This window comes from Camelina sativa, chromosome 19 (genome assembly GCF_000633955.1).
Source record: "Camelina sativa cultivar DH55 chromosome 19, Cs, whole genome shotgun sequence".
NCBI lineage: Eukaryota > Viridiplantae > Streptophyta > Magnoliopsida > Brassicales > Brassicaceae > Camelina > Camelina sativa.
This window is the reverse complement of record NC_025703.1, coordinates 311,810-328,549: the sequence shown is the minus strand read 5'-3', so window position 1 is coordinate 328,549 and position 16,740 is coordinate 311,810. Positions and strand designations below refer to the sequence as shown.

Sequence of the window (16,740 nt, the reverse complement as noted above, 5' to 3'; positions counted from 1 at the left end):
TCTACCTCGGGATCGATGTGGTATTGTCTTCGAACAAAGGCGGCAATCGTTTCTTAGCGGGCCCGCTAACTGGGCTGTCCGTCTCAAATGGGCCTTCTAGAAGCTTCGTCCCAACTAGGGGATTCGGTCAGTCAAGATTTCTAGACGTTATGCTGACTATTTCGATAACGGGCCTGAGGGAAAACCTGCTAAGGCTGGGTGAAACCCATATCCAACAACAATTTAGAGAGAAAGAGCGATAAAGAAAAAAAACGAAGCAAGAGAAAGAGATTGATATGTTTTTCTTGCTTCGATTTGTTGCATTTATATACAAGTTCTTCCTCACATTGACGACCTCATTATGCCTACACCAACAAATGAGAGTATAAACGTAGGTACATTTTAAAAGTTTTGGCCATGCTTTAGTTTAAAATTAAGAGTCTAAAAACGTTTACGTGTTGTATAAGTGAATTGCATGCGCGCTCTTTTGCAATATCTAACTGAAACCGAGTAAGAATTACATTGTGCTTTCATTTTTTTATTGAAAATTTGGATAACTTGGAGAGATTGTTAATCAGCCTTGTAATAAAGTAATCAAACGTCGTAAAAGCCCATGAGTCATTTCATTTAACGTCCTCCTCATGGCTTACCCAAAAATGAAAACCACAAGTATGGACTACTGAGAGAGACATGCTTATTTATTTTCAATTTTTTTTTTTTTTTGGTATTTTCCTAATGGAGAAATTTTCTTAAGCAAAAAGATTGAGGTTATAGAAAAAAAGTAATTAATGAACATAACTAGTAACTCTAACCGTAATTAAGCTAATGAATAAAATGAGTCATTTCCATTGGTTTTTCATTGTTATTTTATTTTATTTACAACAACAATAAAATATTGTTAAGTTCATTTGCTTTCTTATGATACACAAGTCAAACTTCGGATCAAATTAGTCTAACACAAATCAATTAGAATTCGTTGTCCATTCATCCTGTCCTAATCTGATAAATTTTTCTGTAAATAAATCAAAACCTTTGATTTGGATGATAACTCATGAAAAAAAAAAATATGGGAAGACCACATGTTGTGGTCATACCTTACCCAGCACAAGGCCATGTACTTCCTCTATTGGGTTTCTCATGTTACCTTACGAAACATGGAATCCTTGGTATATCAAGAAACAGGAATGTGTAGTGTAGCTCTAAAACCTTGTTTGGTAATCTCCGGTTTAATCAAGAAATCGATTTGAACCGAAATTTTGGATTTAGGTCTGCGGATGGACGGAAATGTACGATACGAAGGGCTAACGTTCGTGACGGTGAGAGGGGCGGCAGGTCACGAGGTGCCATTGCTCAAGCCACATGTTGCTTGTGAAGTGTTTCTTGAGAGGCAAACCACTTCCAAAAGCTTGCAAAAAAATGCAAGTCAAGAGAGAGCTTTTTTAATGAAGTCTTAGAGTTAAAAAAAAAGAGCTTTTTTTTTATGTAACAATATTGTTTCTTTAAATTTTTTTATCTTTAACTTTTATCTTTAATTATTTTTCTCATATTTTCTTATTTTTAACAGCAATTCCATTATTTAATAATTAATTAAAATAATATTGTGTAGCCAGTATTAAAGTTTTCTATTTAATGTAAGATGCATTCTTTTTATTATTTTCATTTTTGTTGTTTGGGGTTAAAGTCTATATTCTTTTTTAATTTCATTGTCTTATAGTATTTGATTTTTCTTGTTTATATCAACAAAACTGAACAGTAAAAAGAGAATCACAATGATTTGGCAATAATAATTAAGATAATAAATAACCTTAGATATACAAAACCCATAGACAGGTGTAACAAGCTAGTAGTGTTGGCTTTGGGCCTTTGGCTCTATAAAAAAGAGAAGTCCCATGAATTTCTCAAAATTGGTGATTTTGTTCTGAGTCTCTTTGGTAACAACAGAGTATTTCTCAAAATTGCTGATTTTTTTTTTACTTTGGGGAGAAGACTTCAAATGGGCCAAAGCGAGGACCGGACATTCAAGTGGTCAGAGCTTTGTCCGGACCTGCTGCGATGTGTCTTGGAACGTCTGAGTTTCACAGATTTTAATCGAGCTAAATATGTTTGTTCGTCGTGGCACTCTGTTTCGAGAGGCTGCGTACCTAAACGAAATCAGATTCCATGGTTGATCCTATTCCCTCGCGACGACATCATCATCAACGACAACAACAGTAGTTGCGTGTTGTATGTTCCTGACGATAGAGACAGAGTTTACAGAACGAGAGATCTCGGTGTTGACTTTGTGCGGAGTTGTTGTCTGGCTACTTATGGAAGCTGGCTTCTGATGAAGGACACTCGTTCGAATCTCAACATTCTGAATCCGTTAACCGGTGAGAATATAGTTTTACCAGTTACTTCAGACTATTTCGTCCCACCTGCACCACCAAATAATGAGAGGGAAAGCATAGCTTGTCTTTGGATTGACGAAAGAAGCAAAGATTACGTAGTTGTGTGGCAGGTGGTTGAGGAACTGCTCCTTACCAAGAAAGGGAACAATACGTGGCGACGGATTGCTTATACTCGCTGGGGATATGGAACACAACTGGTTTACGAACACAAGAATCAGACGCTCTACTTTCACGGTTACACTATCAGGATCTGGTATTTATCTGGAGATGAACCACTAGAAGAGTCTGAATTTTTTCCTCCAGCTAATATTGCCTCTTGGGAATTTCTCCCTGATAGATGGATAGACGAAGACAAGTATCTGAGAGAAGAGGAGTTGTTCGTGAGAGAGTATCTTGACAGCGGACTATACATTGCAGTGAGTACAGTATCTGGTGAAGTTTATAAGATAGCTATTGTAGTGCAAAAGTGCAAAAGATGGCTCTTCTGCCTCAGCAAGATGAACCCTATAAAACTTCGTTGGGAAGTAATTGATTCCCTGGGAGATGAGGCGTTGATCTTAGACATGGGTATTACTGTTCTCGCCAAAGACGTGCCAGGGTTCAAGAGAAACTCAATCTACTTCAGTGGGCTTGATTATGACAGAAAAAATCCAGACCATATATTTGTCTTTGATCTCACAACCCAAGAGATTGAACCTTTGCCTCAGTGTGTTTTCTCCTCCTTACAATTCTCTGGTGCTCGATGGTTTCTTCCCGGGTTTTAGTTTGGTTTTACAGTTGTTAGTGTAGATTGCTCATGAAGAAGATATTTACAATCTACACTAACAATTCTTACCTTTTTTGGAAGGAAATGAAACAAACGAATGTAGGAATTTGACTAACGGCCGGTCAGTTGTGGTCCAATATTTAAAAAAAGAAAAAAGTAAAAAAAATGAAACAAACCAAAAATAATTTTCCTTCTTTTTTTTAAAAAAATTTACAATAACGTAAGCTCATTTGCTCTCTTATGAAACACAAACACAAGTCAAACTTTGGGATCAAATTAGTCTTGATTCCCAAAGAAAAACGACGAAGGGAAAGATCAATTATATAACTCGCTGTCGATTCATCCTGTCTTACTCTAAAATATTTCCCTATAAATGAATCAAAACCTTTGGATTATAACTCACAAAAAAAAAAAAATGGTAAGGCCACGTGTTGTGGTCATACCTTACCCAGCACAAGGCCATGTTCTTCCTCTAATGAGTTTAACCACAATCGCATCATCAATTCCTTATCAAAATCATCCCATGATGATTTTGTTGGGAATGGGATCAATCTTGTTTCAATCCCTGACGGTTTAGAAGATTCACCGGAAGAGAGGAACATTCCAGGGAAGTTGTCTGAATCGGTTTTGCATTTTATGCCTAACAAAGTAGAGGAACTGATCGAGAGAGTGATCAAGGACAGTAGCGGTGGTACGATCATAAGCTGTGTTGTAGCGGATCAGAGCTTGGGATGGGCAATCGAAGTTGCGGTTAAGTTTGGGATCGGTTTCCGGTTATTGTGAGTAGGTATTGAGGAAAATTTCAGGGTATGATCCGTGTACCGAGAGATATGCAGAGATTTATTATAACCGGCCTGACGTTCAGAAAGCTCTTCATGCCAACACTACTAAGATCCCGTACAAATGGACAGCTTGCAGGTTTATATCAAAACTTGAGAAGATCATGTTAATTATTTTTGTTGTATAGCTTGACTTTAACTAGAATTGGTCTTTTGTGGTAGTGAGGTGCTAAACCGGAATTGGAACGATACAGATTCGTCAGTTCTTCCTATATACCGGGAAATGATTGCTGGCGGGATTAGAGTTTGGGTTTTCAGTGGTGACGTTGATTCAGTTGTACCAGTGACGTGTTCCTTGTGAAGTGTTTCTTGAGAGGCAAGCCACTTCTAATGGCTTGCAAAAAAATGCAAGTCAAGAGAGAGCTTTTTTAATGGAGTCTCAGACGTTAAAAAAAATTTATGTAACAATATTGTTTCTTTAAAACATTTTATCTTTATCTTTATCTTTATTTATTTTTCTCATATTTTCTTATTTTTAATAGCATTTCTATTATTTAATAATTAATCTCTTATATAATAAAACGGAAGTACACAACTTTTTTGGGTAAACTATATAATTTTTATAACTTGGTTAAAAAATAGGTTATACATTAAATATAAGTTGGTTACAAAAAAAATTATAGATTAATTGGTCAATCCGTGAGATATATGATACACTTAAAAATATCTCAAAGAATCCTCTTAAAGAGAATATTCCAAAAGAGAATATTCCAATGATTTATACAATTTCCAAAATAAAATCATTAGTATTCTATATATTGTTACAAAATATATACTATTAGGCATAAAAATATACTGTTAGGTGTTAAAAAATAAGAAAATCTTGGCAATTTATCACAATACTTAATCGTGATTTCCGATATCTTAACATGCAGTTAAAAATAAAATCTTACCTAAGCAAGAGTCATTTTAAAAATTTTCACCAAACATGTTCAAAAATTAAAATAAAAACAAACAACAAACACATAACCATTTCTCATTCATAAAATTACAAAATTAACAATATTCTCATATTAAATTTACAAAATAGGTGTTTTTTTTTCAAAGTCATCATATTTAGCATATAATTTTATTGCATAGTATTTTATCAAAAAAACATTTAAAAACAATCATATAAATTATATTTTATTCTAAAATTATAATATAAATAAAAAGAATTTCAACCCGTGCTCTAGCACGGTCCTAATCTAGTTAAGATAATATTGTGTAGCCTAGTCACCAGTATTAAAGTTTTCTATTTAATGTAAGATGTATTCTTTTATTATTTTCATTTTGTTGTTTTGGGTTAAAGTCTATATTCTTTCTTAATTTCATTGTCTTATATTTGATTTTTCTTGTTTATGTCAACAAAACTGAACAGAAAAAAGAAAATCATAATGATTTGGCAATAATAATTAAGATAATAAATAACCTTTTTTTTTTTTAACAACAGATAATAAATAACCTTAGATATATGATATAATTTAGAAAGGCTTGGTTTATTCATTAACACAAGATGAGTATTTATACATAATGGTAAATATATGATAAGGCTAAGTTTCCTATTCTTAATAATACATAAGAGATATATGTAAATATTCTTAATATATATTCTTAATATATATCTTCTAAATCCTTCTAGTTGATATTGGTAGATCTCCAGTTTCCTTGATAATATACAAAACCCATAGACAGGTGTAACAAGCTAGTATAAAAAAGAGAAGTCCCATGAATTTCTCAAAATTGGTGATTTTGTTCTGAGTCTCTTTGGTAACAGCAGAGTATTGATATTTTTTTTTTACTTTGGGGAGAAGACTTCAAATGGGCCAAAGCAAGGACCGGACATTCAAGTGGTCAGAGCTTTGTCCGGACCTGCTGCGATGTGTCTTGGAACGTCTGAGTTTCACAGATTTTAATCGAGCTAAATATGTTTGTTCGTCGTGGCACTCTGTTTCGAGAGGCTGCGTACCTAAACGAAATCAGATTCCATGGTTGATTCTCTTCCCTCGCGACGACATCATCAACAACAACAACAACAGTAGTTGCGTGTTGTTTGTTCCTGACGATAGAGACAGAGTTTACAGAACGAGAGATCTCGGTGTTGACTTTGTGCGGAGTTGTTGTCTGGCTACTTATGGAAGCTGGCTTCTGATGAAGGACACTCGTTCGAATCTCAACATTCTGAATCCGTTAACCGGTGAGAATATAGTTTTACCAGTTACTTCAGACTATTTCGTCCCACCTGCACTACCAAAATATGAGAGGGAAAGCATAGCTTGTCTTTGGATTGACGATAGAAGCAAAGATTACGTAGTTGTGTGGCATGTGGTTGAGGAACTGCTCCTTACCAAGAAAGGGAACAATACGTGGCGACGGATTGCTTATACTCACTGGGAAGATGGAAAACAACTGGTTTACGAACACAAGAATCAGACGCTCTACTTTCACGGTTACACTATCAGGATCTGGTATTTATCTGGAGATGAACCATTAGAAGAGTCTGAATTTTTTCCTCCAGCTCATTTTGCCATTTGGGATTTTATCACTGATAGATGGATAGACGAAGAGAAGTATCTGAGAGAAGAGGAGTTGTTCGTGAGAGAGCTTCTTGACGGCGGACTATACATTGCAGTGAGTACAGTATCTGGTGAAGTTTATAAGGTAACTATTGTAATGCAAAAGTGCAAAAGATGGCTCTTCTCTGTCAGCAAGATGAACCCTATAAACCTTTGTTGGCAAGTAATTGATTCCCTGGGAGATGAGGCGGTGATCTTAGACATGGGCATTACTGTTCTCGCCAAAGACGTGCCAGGGTTCAAGAGAAACTCAATCTACTTCAGTGGGCTCGATTATGGCAGAAAGAATCCAGACCATATATTTGTATTTGATCTGGCAACCCAAGAGATTGAACCTTTGCCTCAGTGTGTTTTCTCCTCCATACAATTCTCTGATGCTCGATGGTTTCTCCCCGGGTTTTAGTTTGGTTTTACAATTGTTAGCGTAGATTGCTCATGAAGAAGAAGAAGAAGAAGATATCTGATTTTTGAGTCTACACTAACAATTGTTACTTCCAAAGATGTGTTTTCTCCTCTTTTTGTTTAAGAGTTTTGTATTCTGGTTATCATAATTTTATATTTTACAATAACGTAAGCTCATTTGCTCTCTTATGATACACAAGTCAAACTTTGGGATCAAATTAGTCTTGATTCCCAAAGAAAAACGACAAAAAGAAAGATCAATTATATAATTCGCTGTCGATTCATCCTGTCTTACTCTAAATTATTTCCCTTTAAATGAATCAAAACCTTTGGATTATAACTCAAAACAAAAAAAAAATATGGTAAGGCCACATGTTGTGGTCATACCTTACCCAGCACAAGGCCATGTTCTTCCTCTAATGAGTTTCTCACGTTACCTTGCGAAACAAGGAATCCAAATTACATTCGTAAACACCGAGTTTAACCACAATCGCATCATCAGTTCCTTACCGAAATCATCCCCTGATGATTATGTTGGGAATGGGATCAATCTTGTTTCCATCCCTGACGGTTTAGAAGATTCACCAGAAGAGAGGAACATTCCAGGGAAGTTGTCTGAATCGGTTTTGCATTTTATGCCTACCAAAGTAGAGGAACTGATCGGGAGGATGATCGCGGACAGTAGCGGTGGTACTGGTACGATCATAAGCTGTGTTGTAGCCGATCAGAGCTTGGGATGGGCAATCGAAGTTGCGGTTAAGTTTGGGATCAGACGTGCTGCTTTTTGTCCCGCCGCAGCTGCGTCTATGGTTCTTGGATTTAGTATTAAGAAACTCATCGATGATGGTCTCATAGATTCTGATGGTAAGAATAATAAACCATATTTGATGTTTTAGAATTACTAAGATGCCTTATAGTTATAGCTATTGTTTCTATATCGTATATGCAGGGACTCCGAGTGTAAACAAGACAATTCAACTATCTCCTGGGATGCCGATGATGGAAACAGACAAGTTTGTGTGGTTTTGTCTGAAGAACAAAGAATCTCAAAGGAACATATTCCAACTTATGCTTCAAAACAATGAGTCAGTTGAGTCAACGGATTGGTTGTTGTGTAACTCCGTGTATGAACTCGAAACAGCAGCCTTTGGATTGTGCCCACAAATATTACCAGTTGGTCCCATTGGTTGGGTTCATAGTCTTGAAGAGGATTCCATTTCCACGTCACTAGGAAGCTTTTTACCTCAGGACCGGGATTGTCTAGAATGGTTGGACCGGCAGATTCCCGGTTCGGTTATATATGTTGCCTTTGGGAGTTTTGGGGTTATCAGCAACGCTCAGTTAGAAGAGCTAGCAATTGGTCTGGAGCTTACCAAGAGGTAAAAATTTGAACATAACCGGGTGACGGTTCTGGTTTACTCCACTCGCTTTACTCTGTCTGATTATTAACTAATATTCAGTAATTATATTGATTCAATAGGCCGGTCTTGTGGGTCACCGGCTCCGGTTATCAACCACCAATCAAAGTCGGCTCGGATCAGGTCAAAGTGGTGAGATGGGCACCACAACGGGAGGTACTTTCTTGTGGAGCCATTGGATGTTTCGTGAGCCATTGTGGATGGAATTCAACTTTGGAAGGAGCCCAAAATGGCATACCATTCTTATGCATCCCTTATTTTGCAGACCAATTTATCAACAAAGCATATATATGCGATGTATGGAAGATTGGATTAGGATTTGAAAGAGATGAACAAGGAGTGGTTCCGAGGTTAGAGGTGAAGAAGAATATCGATGAGATCATGAGAGACGGTGGAGTGTATAAACAACGAGCCATGAAGGTTAAAGAGATCATGATGAGAGGGGTTGCAAAAGATGGAGTTTCTTATGAGAATCTTCATAAATTTGTCAGCTGGATCAAATCACAAGTGAATTGATAAAGTTTCAATAGATTCGCAATGCATGCATATTATTACAATGTTTCTAAAGAACGATAAAATGCAAAAGAAATTAAATGTATCCAATTCAAGCTTTCAAACCAAACATCCAACAAACTTATTAGTGTGTGTATGGGAAAATTATGAAGAGAACAAAAAATCAAAACAGAGGATCTCTAACATTTTCCAGTAGAGGATAAAGAGTAAATTGGTACATTTATTTTACCAGCGATGATGTGAAATTATGAAAGATACAGTAAGAAAAAACTCAAAAATAATGAATCCATCATCACCTTGTTCTGCTCTCTCCGCCTACGGAATCTCCCCGTGGGCGAACCTTGCGGTTCTCTGACCGTTGTTTCAGAGCCTTAATAACGGTTCCAGTAGGTTCTGCGTCTGAACTTGTTGTAGTCTGGCAAATCTTGGATTGGACCGATGGCTGAGATCGCAATGTCCTGCACATAATCACATAAGCATTCACTTAATCACTCTTGGGTGTTGTAATCTTGTTTAGCAGTCTAAACTCATATCTCTTTTTTTTTCTTGCATTTAAAGAAGCCTGGAGGATAGAGAGGAAGAGAGAGATATGACTTACCTTGTCATACATATATTTGTTGGCAACACGTTTTACCGTGCTGGCATCAACAGCATCAATCCTAGCAAAGAGTTCAGCGATTGGGATTCTACGCCCATAGGTCAGCAGCTGCACATATCACAAGAATTGATGCGTTTTAGAAGATAATGGTGTTGTAGAGCGGAACATAATGGGATGCTAAGGTTTGTTTGTTATCTTTGACCAAGCAAAGTATAGACTTCATTAATCTTTGACCAATTCAGTTATAAATTTACAAGGTTCTATCAAGTTGCTTATATGATTCAAGGCATACCTGACGACCAATATCTTCAGCAATTGGGCTAGTTCCATCCATGTGAAGTAACAATGATGATTTCAGCTGCAGAGAAATTTAAAATCCGTTGGCATTAAAAAAAAAATCAAAAATAAATGAACACAACTGATTTACACATGTAACTAGCTAAAGCTAAATCTCGGGAAACAGAGACAATATTAGTTGGGTGCTAACCTGATTCCGTGCACGTGTCACATCAGCGTCTGAAACTCGGTAGGCCAGCTTGGTTACCTCATACATGATGGCATATGATAGATCATCTAAGCAATCGGCCTAAAAAGGTAGCTTACAATATAAATATGCTTATATCGAGAAATTCAACAAAGAGATAACAGCTAAGCGAGCTATGGAACTCTCGGTTGACCTTGGCAACTGCATAAACGCCGAACAGTCCAGTATCTTTGTAGTTGGTGTTAAATGCCATTATGCTTTCTGCTATTTCATTAATGGCAACCCTCTGGGTCAGGTCAGAACTGCACATAGAAATACAATGTTCATCAACACATTGCAAAAAAGCTATTCTTTGAACTCATGGCTAGAAATAATAGCCAGAGAGCAAACTCACCCCACGTGTTTTCCACCACCAACATTTTTGTTCCAAGAACCCAACATAGTTTGCATAACCATAAGAGCAACGGAATCTGGATCTGTCCAAGATGCTCCCTCAAAGGCCACAGCAAATTGTGCAAGGGGTAGGTCGTCATCAATCATTCGGACCTGCAAAGAATTTCAAGGGTTAGAGATTTAAGAAAGAGAGAAAGAATACTGCTTAAAGAGAAGTAGCAATCATATAGGTTGTGTCTTTACCTCAGAACCAGTAAAACTAGCAGGTTCGTTGGCAACCAGTTGAGAAGTAGATGTTGGATCAGATGACAACTTGGTAAATAGCTTCTTCACTTGCTCAACAACTTCCTCATGATTAACAGCTCCTGCAGCAGCAATCACCTGACATATGTTTTGGATGAGCAAACATAAGAATCTTAACAAAATCAATAACCGATTGTAGGAAATAATAAAGAGGTAAACAAAATTAATACCATTCTGGAAGCTGTGTAGTGAGTCTTAATGTAATTCTGTAGGTCCTCTCTGGTGATCGACTTGACGTTCTGAGCAGGCCCCAAAATAGTTCTTCCAAGGGGTGTATATTGGAATGCAGTAGCATGTAAATGGTCAAGAACCACTTCATCTGTTTGTCCCTCCACCTACGGCCACACAAATTACCAAAAAACTACACTTTAGAGTGTATTCTATTTTTAAAGTTTTCATTTTTAGGCACACGAGAAACAGAAACTTACGGTATTGATCTAAAAACACAGATAACACACAATCAAATCTGCTTATACAGCACAAGATATAAGCCAATGCAAAGATAAATCGAAAACAAAACAAAAAAGTTCGAATTTTTAAGTAGACAGATAAATAAAAAGCAAACCTCTTGCATTTCTCTGAGGATGACATCTCGTTCCCGGTTGATTCTACCTTCCTCGAACTTGGAGTTCTGTAAGATATCAGCCAAGACATCCAAAGCCTGGTTGACATTCGAATCCAACACCTTGGCATAGTACGTGGTCTGTTCCCTCGATGTATACGCGTTCAAATGACCACCAATATCTTCGATCTCTTCCTCCAACGCCCTCACAGTACGCCTCGACGTGCCTTTGAATATCATATGCTCCAGAAAATGAGCTGTTCCGTTGGTCTGATCAGACTCGAACCGAGATCCAGCGTCGATCCAGACTCCAACGGTTGCGGTCTTCGCCGAGAGATTAGACTCAGTAGCGACTCGTAGACCATTGGGCAAGGTTGTGACACGGGTCTCCGGAGCTGACAAGATGTGATTGTGTGAAGCTAGGATCGGAATTGGCGATGCGTATTTAAGAAACCTCTTGTCCGGATTCTCGAGCTTCTTGATCTTACTTTTGATAATCTCAGCCGCGTGATCGTATGGCATAAGATGCGGCGGCGGCGGGGATGGAGTCGCCGGAGATGTGGAAGCCGGCGCCGAATCGATTGCTGAAAACGATGAGGAGGATCTTGTCACTTGATTCAGAGACAACCGTCTCTGAGATCGGCGAGCTAGGGACAGTAGATTCTTCATCGCCATTGCTGATGATGATGGCGCTTCTCTTTGCTCTTCTCTCTCTCTCTCTGGCTCTCCTCTAGGGTTTGATTGAAAAAGCCAGAAATGGCAGAGACGACTCGAGATGCGAAGTAATAGCCAGTGGTTATGCGATTATGAAACGACGACACTTTAAGACACTACCAATACGATGTCGTTTTCAATAGAAAATACTAGTCAACTAAATTTAAAAGGCCGTATTAGGCCCATTATTATGAACAAGATTGGGCCATGAGAAGGGGTCCGGGTTTAAGACCCGGATTCGAGAAAACCCTAATTGAAAGAGAGTGAGCCGTATATAAAGAGTTTGTTAATGGAGATTGAAAACCCTAGCCTTTGCGGAGAGACACAGACAGTGAGAGAGTTGGGAGAAACCCAGACGAAGATCACGCTTTCTTAATCTCTCGTTTTAGCTATGGCGACTGGTAAAACTGTGAAAGATGTCTCACCCCATGACTTCGTTAAGGCTTACGCTTCTCATCTCAAGCGATCTGGCAAGGTTAGTAGATGAGTGCTTCCAAGTTCTTTCGTGTTTTGAGTAGAAATGATCTACGCTTTTACTTTTTTTGTCTCCTTAAATTTTGAAATCAGAAATCTTTCCTTGAATTTGAATAAGCCCAAGTCTTCACATTTATGTAATCTGCTCGTTTTTGTGTGTTTTTGTTATTATTAGTGTTGTCGTAAAAGTCATTTTAAACTGCGGAGAAATGTGAAATTGTTAATAAAGCTCAAATTTTGATTTTGATTTGTTGCTTGTGGGTATATTTCTCAGTATGGTCAATATGATGTCTTGTTAGCTTATTTTTTTCTGTTGAATCTATTGAAATTTGTATCTGTTGCTAACAATAATTGTAACCTAAGTTAGTGTTAGTAACTGTTTAGTATGATACAAATGCTTTGAACCCACACCGTAATTCTCTAAGAAGGTCTGATGAATTGAATGAAACGGGCAACTACTGATTGACGTCTTTAGTTGTTTGAATTGACATAATGTCTATTGTTTGTTTTAGATTGAGCTTCCCCAATGGACTGACATTGTGAAGACCGGAAAGTTGAAGGAGCTTGCCCCATATGATCCAGACTGGTACTACATCAGAGCTGGTAACCTCTCTTTTTACTCTCCTCTTGTCTCTGTATTTCTCAATGCATGTAAAGTTTTTCTGATGAAAACTCTTGTTATGCAGCATCTATGGCAAGGAAGGTTTACCTTAGGGGAGGTCTTGGAGTTGGTGCTTTCCGTAGAATCTATGGAGGCAGCAAGAGGAACGGTAGTCGTCCACCACATTTCTGCAAAGCCAGCGGTGGTATTGCCCGACACATCCTCCAGCAGTTGGAGACAATGAACATTGTTGAGCTCGACACCAAAGGGTAACATTAATATCTCTGCCTTTATACATCTTACTCTTTAGAGATCTTTGAATAATGCTAATAGTAACACTTTTTGTTCTTCTCTTCAGAGGAAGAAGAATCACTTCCAGTGGCCAACGGGATTTGGACCAGGTTGCTGGCCGTATTGCAGTTGAACCTTGAAGATCTTAATGTTCTTTTTTGTTCTTCTACTACTTTTCAGGCCATTGTGCTTTTAGTGTTTATCTTTACTTTTATGAACTGTTATCATCTCTTTCTGAAGACTGCACTCTTAATGTTCAAAGATTTTAAAAATTTTGGTGGTGGCTTTGGACTTCGAAATTTATGTCTTCCTCCCTTTTGTTGTTTTTGCGTCCGAGATATCTTAACCAAATGAACTAACAGAGCGCAAGTGCGATTAATTATTGGTGTATATGTATCTTTTAATTGATTTACCCATGTTGAACATTATGCAAATTCTAATCATAACAAAATCAACCGCTATGTTATTGTGGTTTTCTGAAGAACTAATGCAGACAAAAGAATCGATCATAGTTTAATTTGTGTGTGAGACACGGTTCTTTTTTTTGGATAGTTGAGTCTTAGATAAAAGTTTCAATGATTATATCTAAATGGAACCGAGGAAACCTAATCTTGCAAGTTGCAACTAATTTGGTTGCTTCAAGGAAAAAGTAAGGTTCTGTTCCGAAAGAGGTGATATGGACAAGGAACAAGTTTATTGAAGAAATGTGCAAATTGAATGAAAAGCTTTTTTAGAGGTCTTGCTGTTTGAAGAGGTCGCTCATGTAAGATCCAGTGTCGCTCCAAGACGATAGACTGCACCATGTTATCTTCTTGTGTTGCGGTATATTAAACTTGAATTCTCTGGGTATAGTCGGGTGCTTGTTCGACCTTTAAAGAAGAAACACAACAACAGTTAGATCTGTCTGGTACTTCTATGTTTCATCCATCAAGAAAGCAAAATTCAAGAATGTCTTTTTCTTTACCTTTTGGGAACGAATGGCCTATCAAAGTATGGCATTGGTTGTGCCTTAGGGACCAACTCTTTCCTCAACCTTCGTATCTCGTCTTCTTGTGCTAGCTAAAGAAACCAAAAAGTGTATCATTCTTTCATATTTGATTACATAAGAAGCACAAGGAGTTTCTTCTCATGTGCATACCTTTCGCTGCCGTTCTCTATCTGTTTTGTATTGCTCTATTAGGTTTATCTTCTCCCCAACCTGATACAATGATTTAATGCTGGATTTTATCATACAAGATCAACAAAGGTGAAGGCAAATGACTGAGGATCAGCTTTTATATATAAAAATTTAAGACTCTGCTTGTGGTAGATGAGTTCAGGCCATAACGAGAAACTGAAAACATGCATAACTCTCAACTATGGACAAGATATGTGTGTAAAATACTTTACCTGGTAATCAAATTCCGCTCGTTCTACTGCTCGAATGTCTGAATGGAGCTTCAAGTCTACTGGTATTGTGATGTCTTTCACATGAGGCTTAACCAAATTCTGAACTCAGAGAGAAACATTACAGTGTTAAACAAACCTTTCGAGTACAGATTCATCTGCTTATGTTTACGTTACAATTCCAAAAATGAAGAGCAAAGGGACTCACCTCAGGTTCATCAGTTGTCCAGGGAAGACCTTGAGCTATAGGGATTCTCATTTTTTCCTCCTCCAGTTTCATCTCTTGTATCTTCTTTGCAAACTCTTCTTCTTTCATTCGTCCCCGTTCCTGCGTAGACATAGACCAACAATCACGAATCAATAACTATCATGTCCGGAAAAAGCTATTCTCAAGTTGTATTGCCAAGTATATACCTCAGTTCTGAGTTTGAATGGCTTCAAAGAGGTGACTTTGATCTGCTTCTTCTTCGATCCTCTACTCCCCACTGATGCAGAGGATTCCAAGCTCTGTTACAAATAGATTATCAAACTACATCAACCATTCAAAGAAAATCATATGCTGCATCAAATTAAACACATTACATTTTTTCTACCCCTCCGGCCACCATTTGAGTTCAGACTTGGAACACTGCAAAAACACCAAATCAGACAAATTAAAACTAAGTATGCATAAGATCAACAGTTTCAATAAAATCTCTATCTGTATACCTATTGTCCCATGATGAAGAAACTGAGGCATGAGGCTGTTCTAGTCCAAGATTCGTAGCTGTTAAGACCAAATCAGATGGAGAAAACAAAGAACTCCAAGTGACTTCATCAGTCTCAGTTTCTGGACACTTAGGAGGCTTCTGCTGACTCATCATTCCAGGCAATTCCCATTTCAAAGGTTTCTTAATCTTCTGGTCTTCTTCCTTCTTATATGAAAATGGGACGCAAGTAAGCTTCTCAAAAGCTTTAACAAGATGCATCACTCTACCATATTCAGGGAGACTCATCCTCGCGTCTTCAAGCACCTTTTCTCTTCTCCTCTTCATCAAAGCAACACCGTTTTCATCAGAATCTCCAACTCCGATTTCTTCATCTCCGTCTTCCAAGTTACGGCTGGATTCTCCAATCTCTGGTTCAGATTTGAAGAACTCTTCTTGTGAAGCGCGTAGAGTCTCATACGCGATACAAACACATTTCTTCGAGTTGGAATTGGTTTTAGCTTCACATTTACAATCCACAGAAACCGAAGGATCCGTCGTCTCTTTCGTAGAGTTCTTCTTCTTCTTCTTCTTCTTAACCACCACGAATCTCCTCTCTCTGATCCGATTCCGCGGTGAGAAAACCGCCGGAGTAGGCTTCGATTTCGGATTCTTCTGATAAGATTTTCTCGATTTCGCGAGTGGAGTTGAGTGTGAGACGACGATGTTAGGGTTCGAATTCTCGGAGAATTTAGAAATGTCTTCTTGAGAATTGTTGGATTGGAAAGTGATCGGATCCATCACCGGAGTATCGTGTTTAGCATTCTTCAGATTCGTCGACTCCATCGGAGATGAGAAATTAGGGTTTTGTCTTCAGAGTGTGAGAGAATAAGGAAGAAGAAGAGAGAGACAGGGGAGGAGGAGGAGGGAATTGGTGGGTGCCAAATCTGACCGTTGCGACTTGTTAGGAAGACTCGAGAGAGACTTTGTAACGGTTTAAGTGAGTCATTTACTGGAATTACCGTAATCACGACGGATTAATTGCTTAATTTCAAACTTTTGTTTTTTTTTTTTTTGGTTTTAATGCTCGAGAATCTAATATGATTTGTCAATTGGGTTTCTGGCCCAAGCCCAATCCAAACCGATAAAATGAAACTACGTCGGTTTATTTTATTGTCAACCAAACATAGTTTATGATGCAATTTAACTTTATGGGTTGTACATGTATGTAGCTTGAGAAACACTTTATAGGTGAAACAAAGGAAAAAGAAAGAAAAAGTAATGATGCTGGATTTTGAAGCATCTTTGATCTCAAGTTTGCTTTTTCAGAATCCACCTTTCACTTAACTAAACTAATGTAACACCTCACATATTATATTAATCGAATGC

General features: G+C 37.8%; 6 protein-coding genes across 7 annotated transcripts; 4 read left to right on the top strand and 2 right to left on the bottom strand.

Annotated features, from left to right (window-relative positions):
* On the top strand, window positions 1,901-3,258 carry LOC109130729 (F-box protein At2g05970-like). The gene has a single exon (XM_019240644.1). It carries the CDS (start codon window positions 1,973-1,975, stop codon window positions 3,128-3,130), a length of 1,158 nt encoding a protein of 385 aa, XP_019096189.1. The 5' UTR covers window positions 1,901-1,972; the 3' UTR covers window positions 3,131-3,258.
* Window positions 5,608-6,992, top strand: LOC104763767 (F-box protein At2g05970-like). Its single transcript, XM_010487143.2, has one exon. The coding sequence runs from the start codon at window positions 5,772-5,774 to the stop codon at window positions 6,927-6,929; it is 1,158 nt and encodes a 385-aa protein (XP_010485445.1). The 5' UTR covers window positions 5,608-5,771; the 3' UTR covers window positions 6,930-6,992.
* On the top strand, window positions 7,256-9,137 carry LOC104763766 (UDP-glycosyltransferase 83A1-like). Its single transcript, XM_010487142.2, has 3 exons — window positions 7,256-7,792; window positions 7,878-8,307; window positions 8,409-9,137. The coding sequence occupies exons 1-3, from the start codon at window positions 7,288-7,290 to the stop codon at window positions 8,860-8,862; spliced, it is 1,389 nt and encodes a 462-aa protein (XP_010485444.1). The 5' UTR covers window positions 7,256-7,287; the 3' UTR covers window positions 8,863-9,137.
* LOC104763765 (probable mitochondrial-processing peptidase subunit beta, mitochondrial) lies at window positions 8,941-11,976 on the bottom strand. 2 transcript variants are annotated; one of them, XM_010487141.1, is made up of 9 exons: window positions 11,203-11,976; window positions 10,808-10,972; window positions 10,578-10,715; window positions 10,336-10,487; window positions 10,135-10,243; window positions 9,945-10,043; window positions 9,750-9,815; window positions 9,454-9,565; window positions 8,941-9,317 (listed from the first exon to the last, which is right to left on the bottom strand). In XM_010487141.1, the coding sequence occupies exons 1-9, from the start codon at window positions 11,872-11,874 to the stop codon at window positions 9,223-9,225; spliced, it is 1,608 nt and encodes a 535-aa protein (XP_010485443.1). In that variant the 5' UTR covers window positions 11,875-11,976; the 3' UTR covers window positions 8,941-9,222. The 2 variants fall into 2 exon arrangements, with proteins under 2 accessions (XP_010485443.1, XP_010485442.1); XM_010487140.2 differs by having other exon boundaries at window positions 8,953-9,317; window positions 9,458-9,565; window positions 11,203-11,975.
* On the top strand, window positions 12,212-13,595 carry LOC104763764 (40S ribosomal protein S19-1). The gene is made up of 4 exons (XM_010487139.2): window positions 12,212-12,388; window positions 12,900-12,990; window positions 13,074-13,257; window positions 13,347-13,595. Exons 1-4 carry the CDS (start codon window positions 12,305-12,307, stop codon window positions 13,417-13,419), a joined length of 432 nt encoding a protein of 143 aa, XP_010485441.1. The 5' UTR covers window positions 12,212-12,304; the 3' UTR covers window positions 13,420-13,595.
* LOC104763763 lies at window positions 13,864-16,197 on the bottom strand. Its single transcript, XM_010487136.2, has 8 exons — window positions 15,374-16,197; window positions 15,248-15,293; window positions 15,080-15,172; window positions 14,874-14,993; window positions 14,669-14,767; window positions 14,418-14,477; window positions 14,244-14,338; window positions 13,864-14,148 (listed from the first exon to the last, which is right to left on the bottom strand). Exons 1-8 carry the CDS (start codon window positions 16,195-16,197, stop codon window positions 14,010-14,012), a joined length of 1,476 nt encoding a protein of 491 aa, XP_010485438.1. The 3' UTR covers window positions 13,864-14,009.

Coding starts and splice junctions, on each gene's coding strand:
- LOC104763764 (XM_010487139.2), top strand. CDS start 12,305: ATGGCGACTGGTAAAACTGTGAAAGATGTCTCACCCCATGACTTCGTT. Junction 12,991..13,073: donor CTGGTACTACATCAGAGCTG/GTAACCTCTCTT, acceptor CTTGTTATGCAG/CATCTATGGCAAGGAAGGTT. Junction 13,258..13,346: donor GTTGAGCTCGACACCAAAGG/GTAACATTAATA, acceptor TCTTCTCTTCAG/AGGAAGAAGAATCACTTCCA.
- LOC104763767 (XM_010487143.2), top strand. CDS start 5,772: ATGGGCCAAAGCAAGGACCGGACATTCAAGTGGTCAGAGCTTTGTCCG.
- LOC109130729 (XM_019240644.1), top strand. CDS start 1,973: ATGGGCCAAAGCGAGGACCGGACATTCAAGTGGTCAGAGCTTTGTCCG.
- LOC104763765 (XM_010487141.1), bottom strand. CDS start 11,874: ATGGCGATGAAGAATCTACTGTCCCTAGCTCGCCGATCTCAGAGACGG. Junction 9,816..9,944: donor TGACACGTGCACGGAATCAG/GTTAGCACCCAA, acceptor ATTTCTCTGCAG/CTGAAATCATCATTGTTACT. Junction 9,318..9,453: donor ATATATGTATGACAAGGTAA/GTCATATCTCTC, acceptor GATTATGTGCAG/GACATTGCGATCTCAGCCAT.
- LOC104763763 (XM_010487136.2), bottom strand. CDS start 16,197: ATGGAGTCGACGAATCTGAAGAATGCTAAACACGATACTCCGGTGATG. Junction 14,768..14,873: donor GGACAACTGATGAACCTGAG/GTGAGTCCCTTT, acceptor CTCTGAGTTCAG/AATTTGGTTAAGCCTCATGT. Junction 14,149..14,243: donor AGGCCATTCGTTCCCAAAAG/GTAAAGAAAAAG, acceptor TCTTCTTTAAAG/GTCGAACAAGCACCCGACTA.
- LOC104763766 (XM_010487142.2), top strand. CDS start 7,288: ATGGTAAGGCCACATGTTGTGGTCATACCTTACCCAGCACAAGGCCAT. Junction 7,793..7,877: donor TGGTCTCATAGATTCTGATG/GTAAGAATAATA, acceptor TCGTATATGCAG/GGACTCCGAGTGTAAACAAG. Junction 8,308..8,408: donor GGTCTGGAGCTTACCAAGAG/GTAAAAATTTGA, acceptor TTGATTCAATAG/GCCGGTCTTGTGGGTCACCG.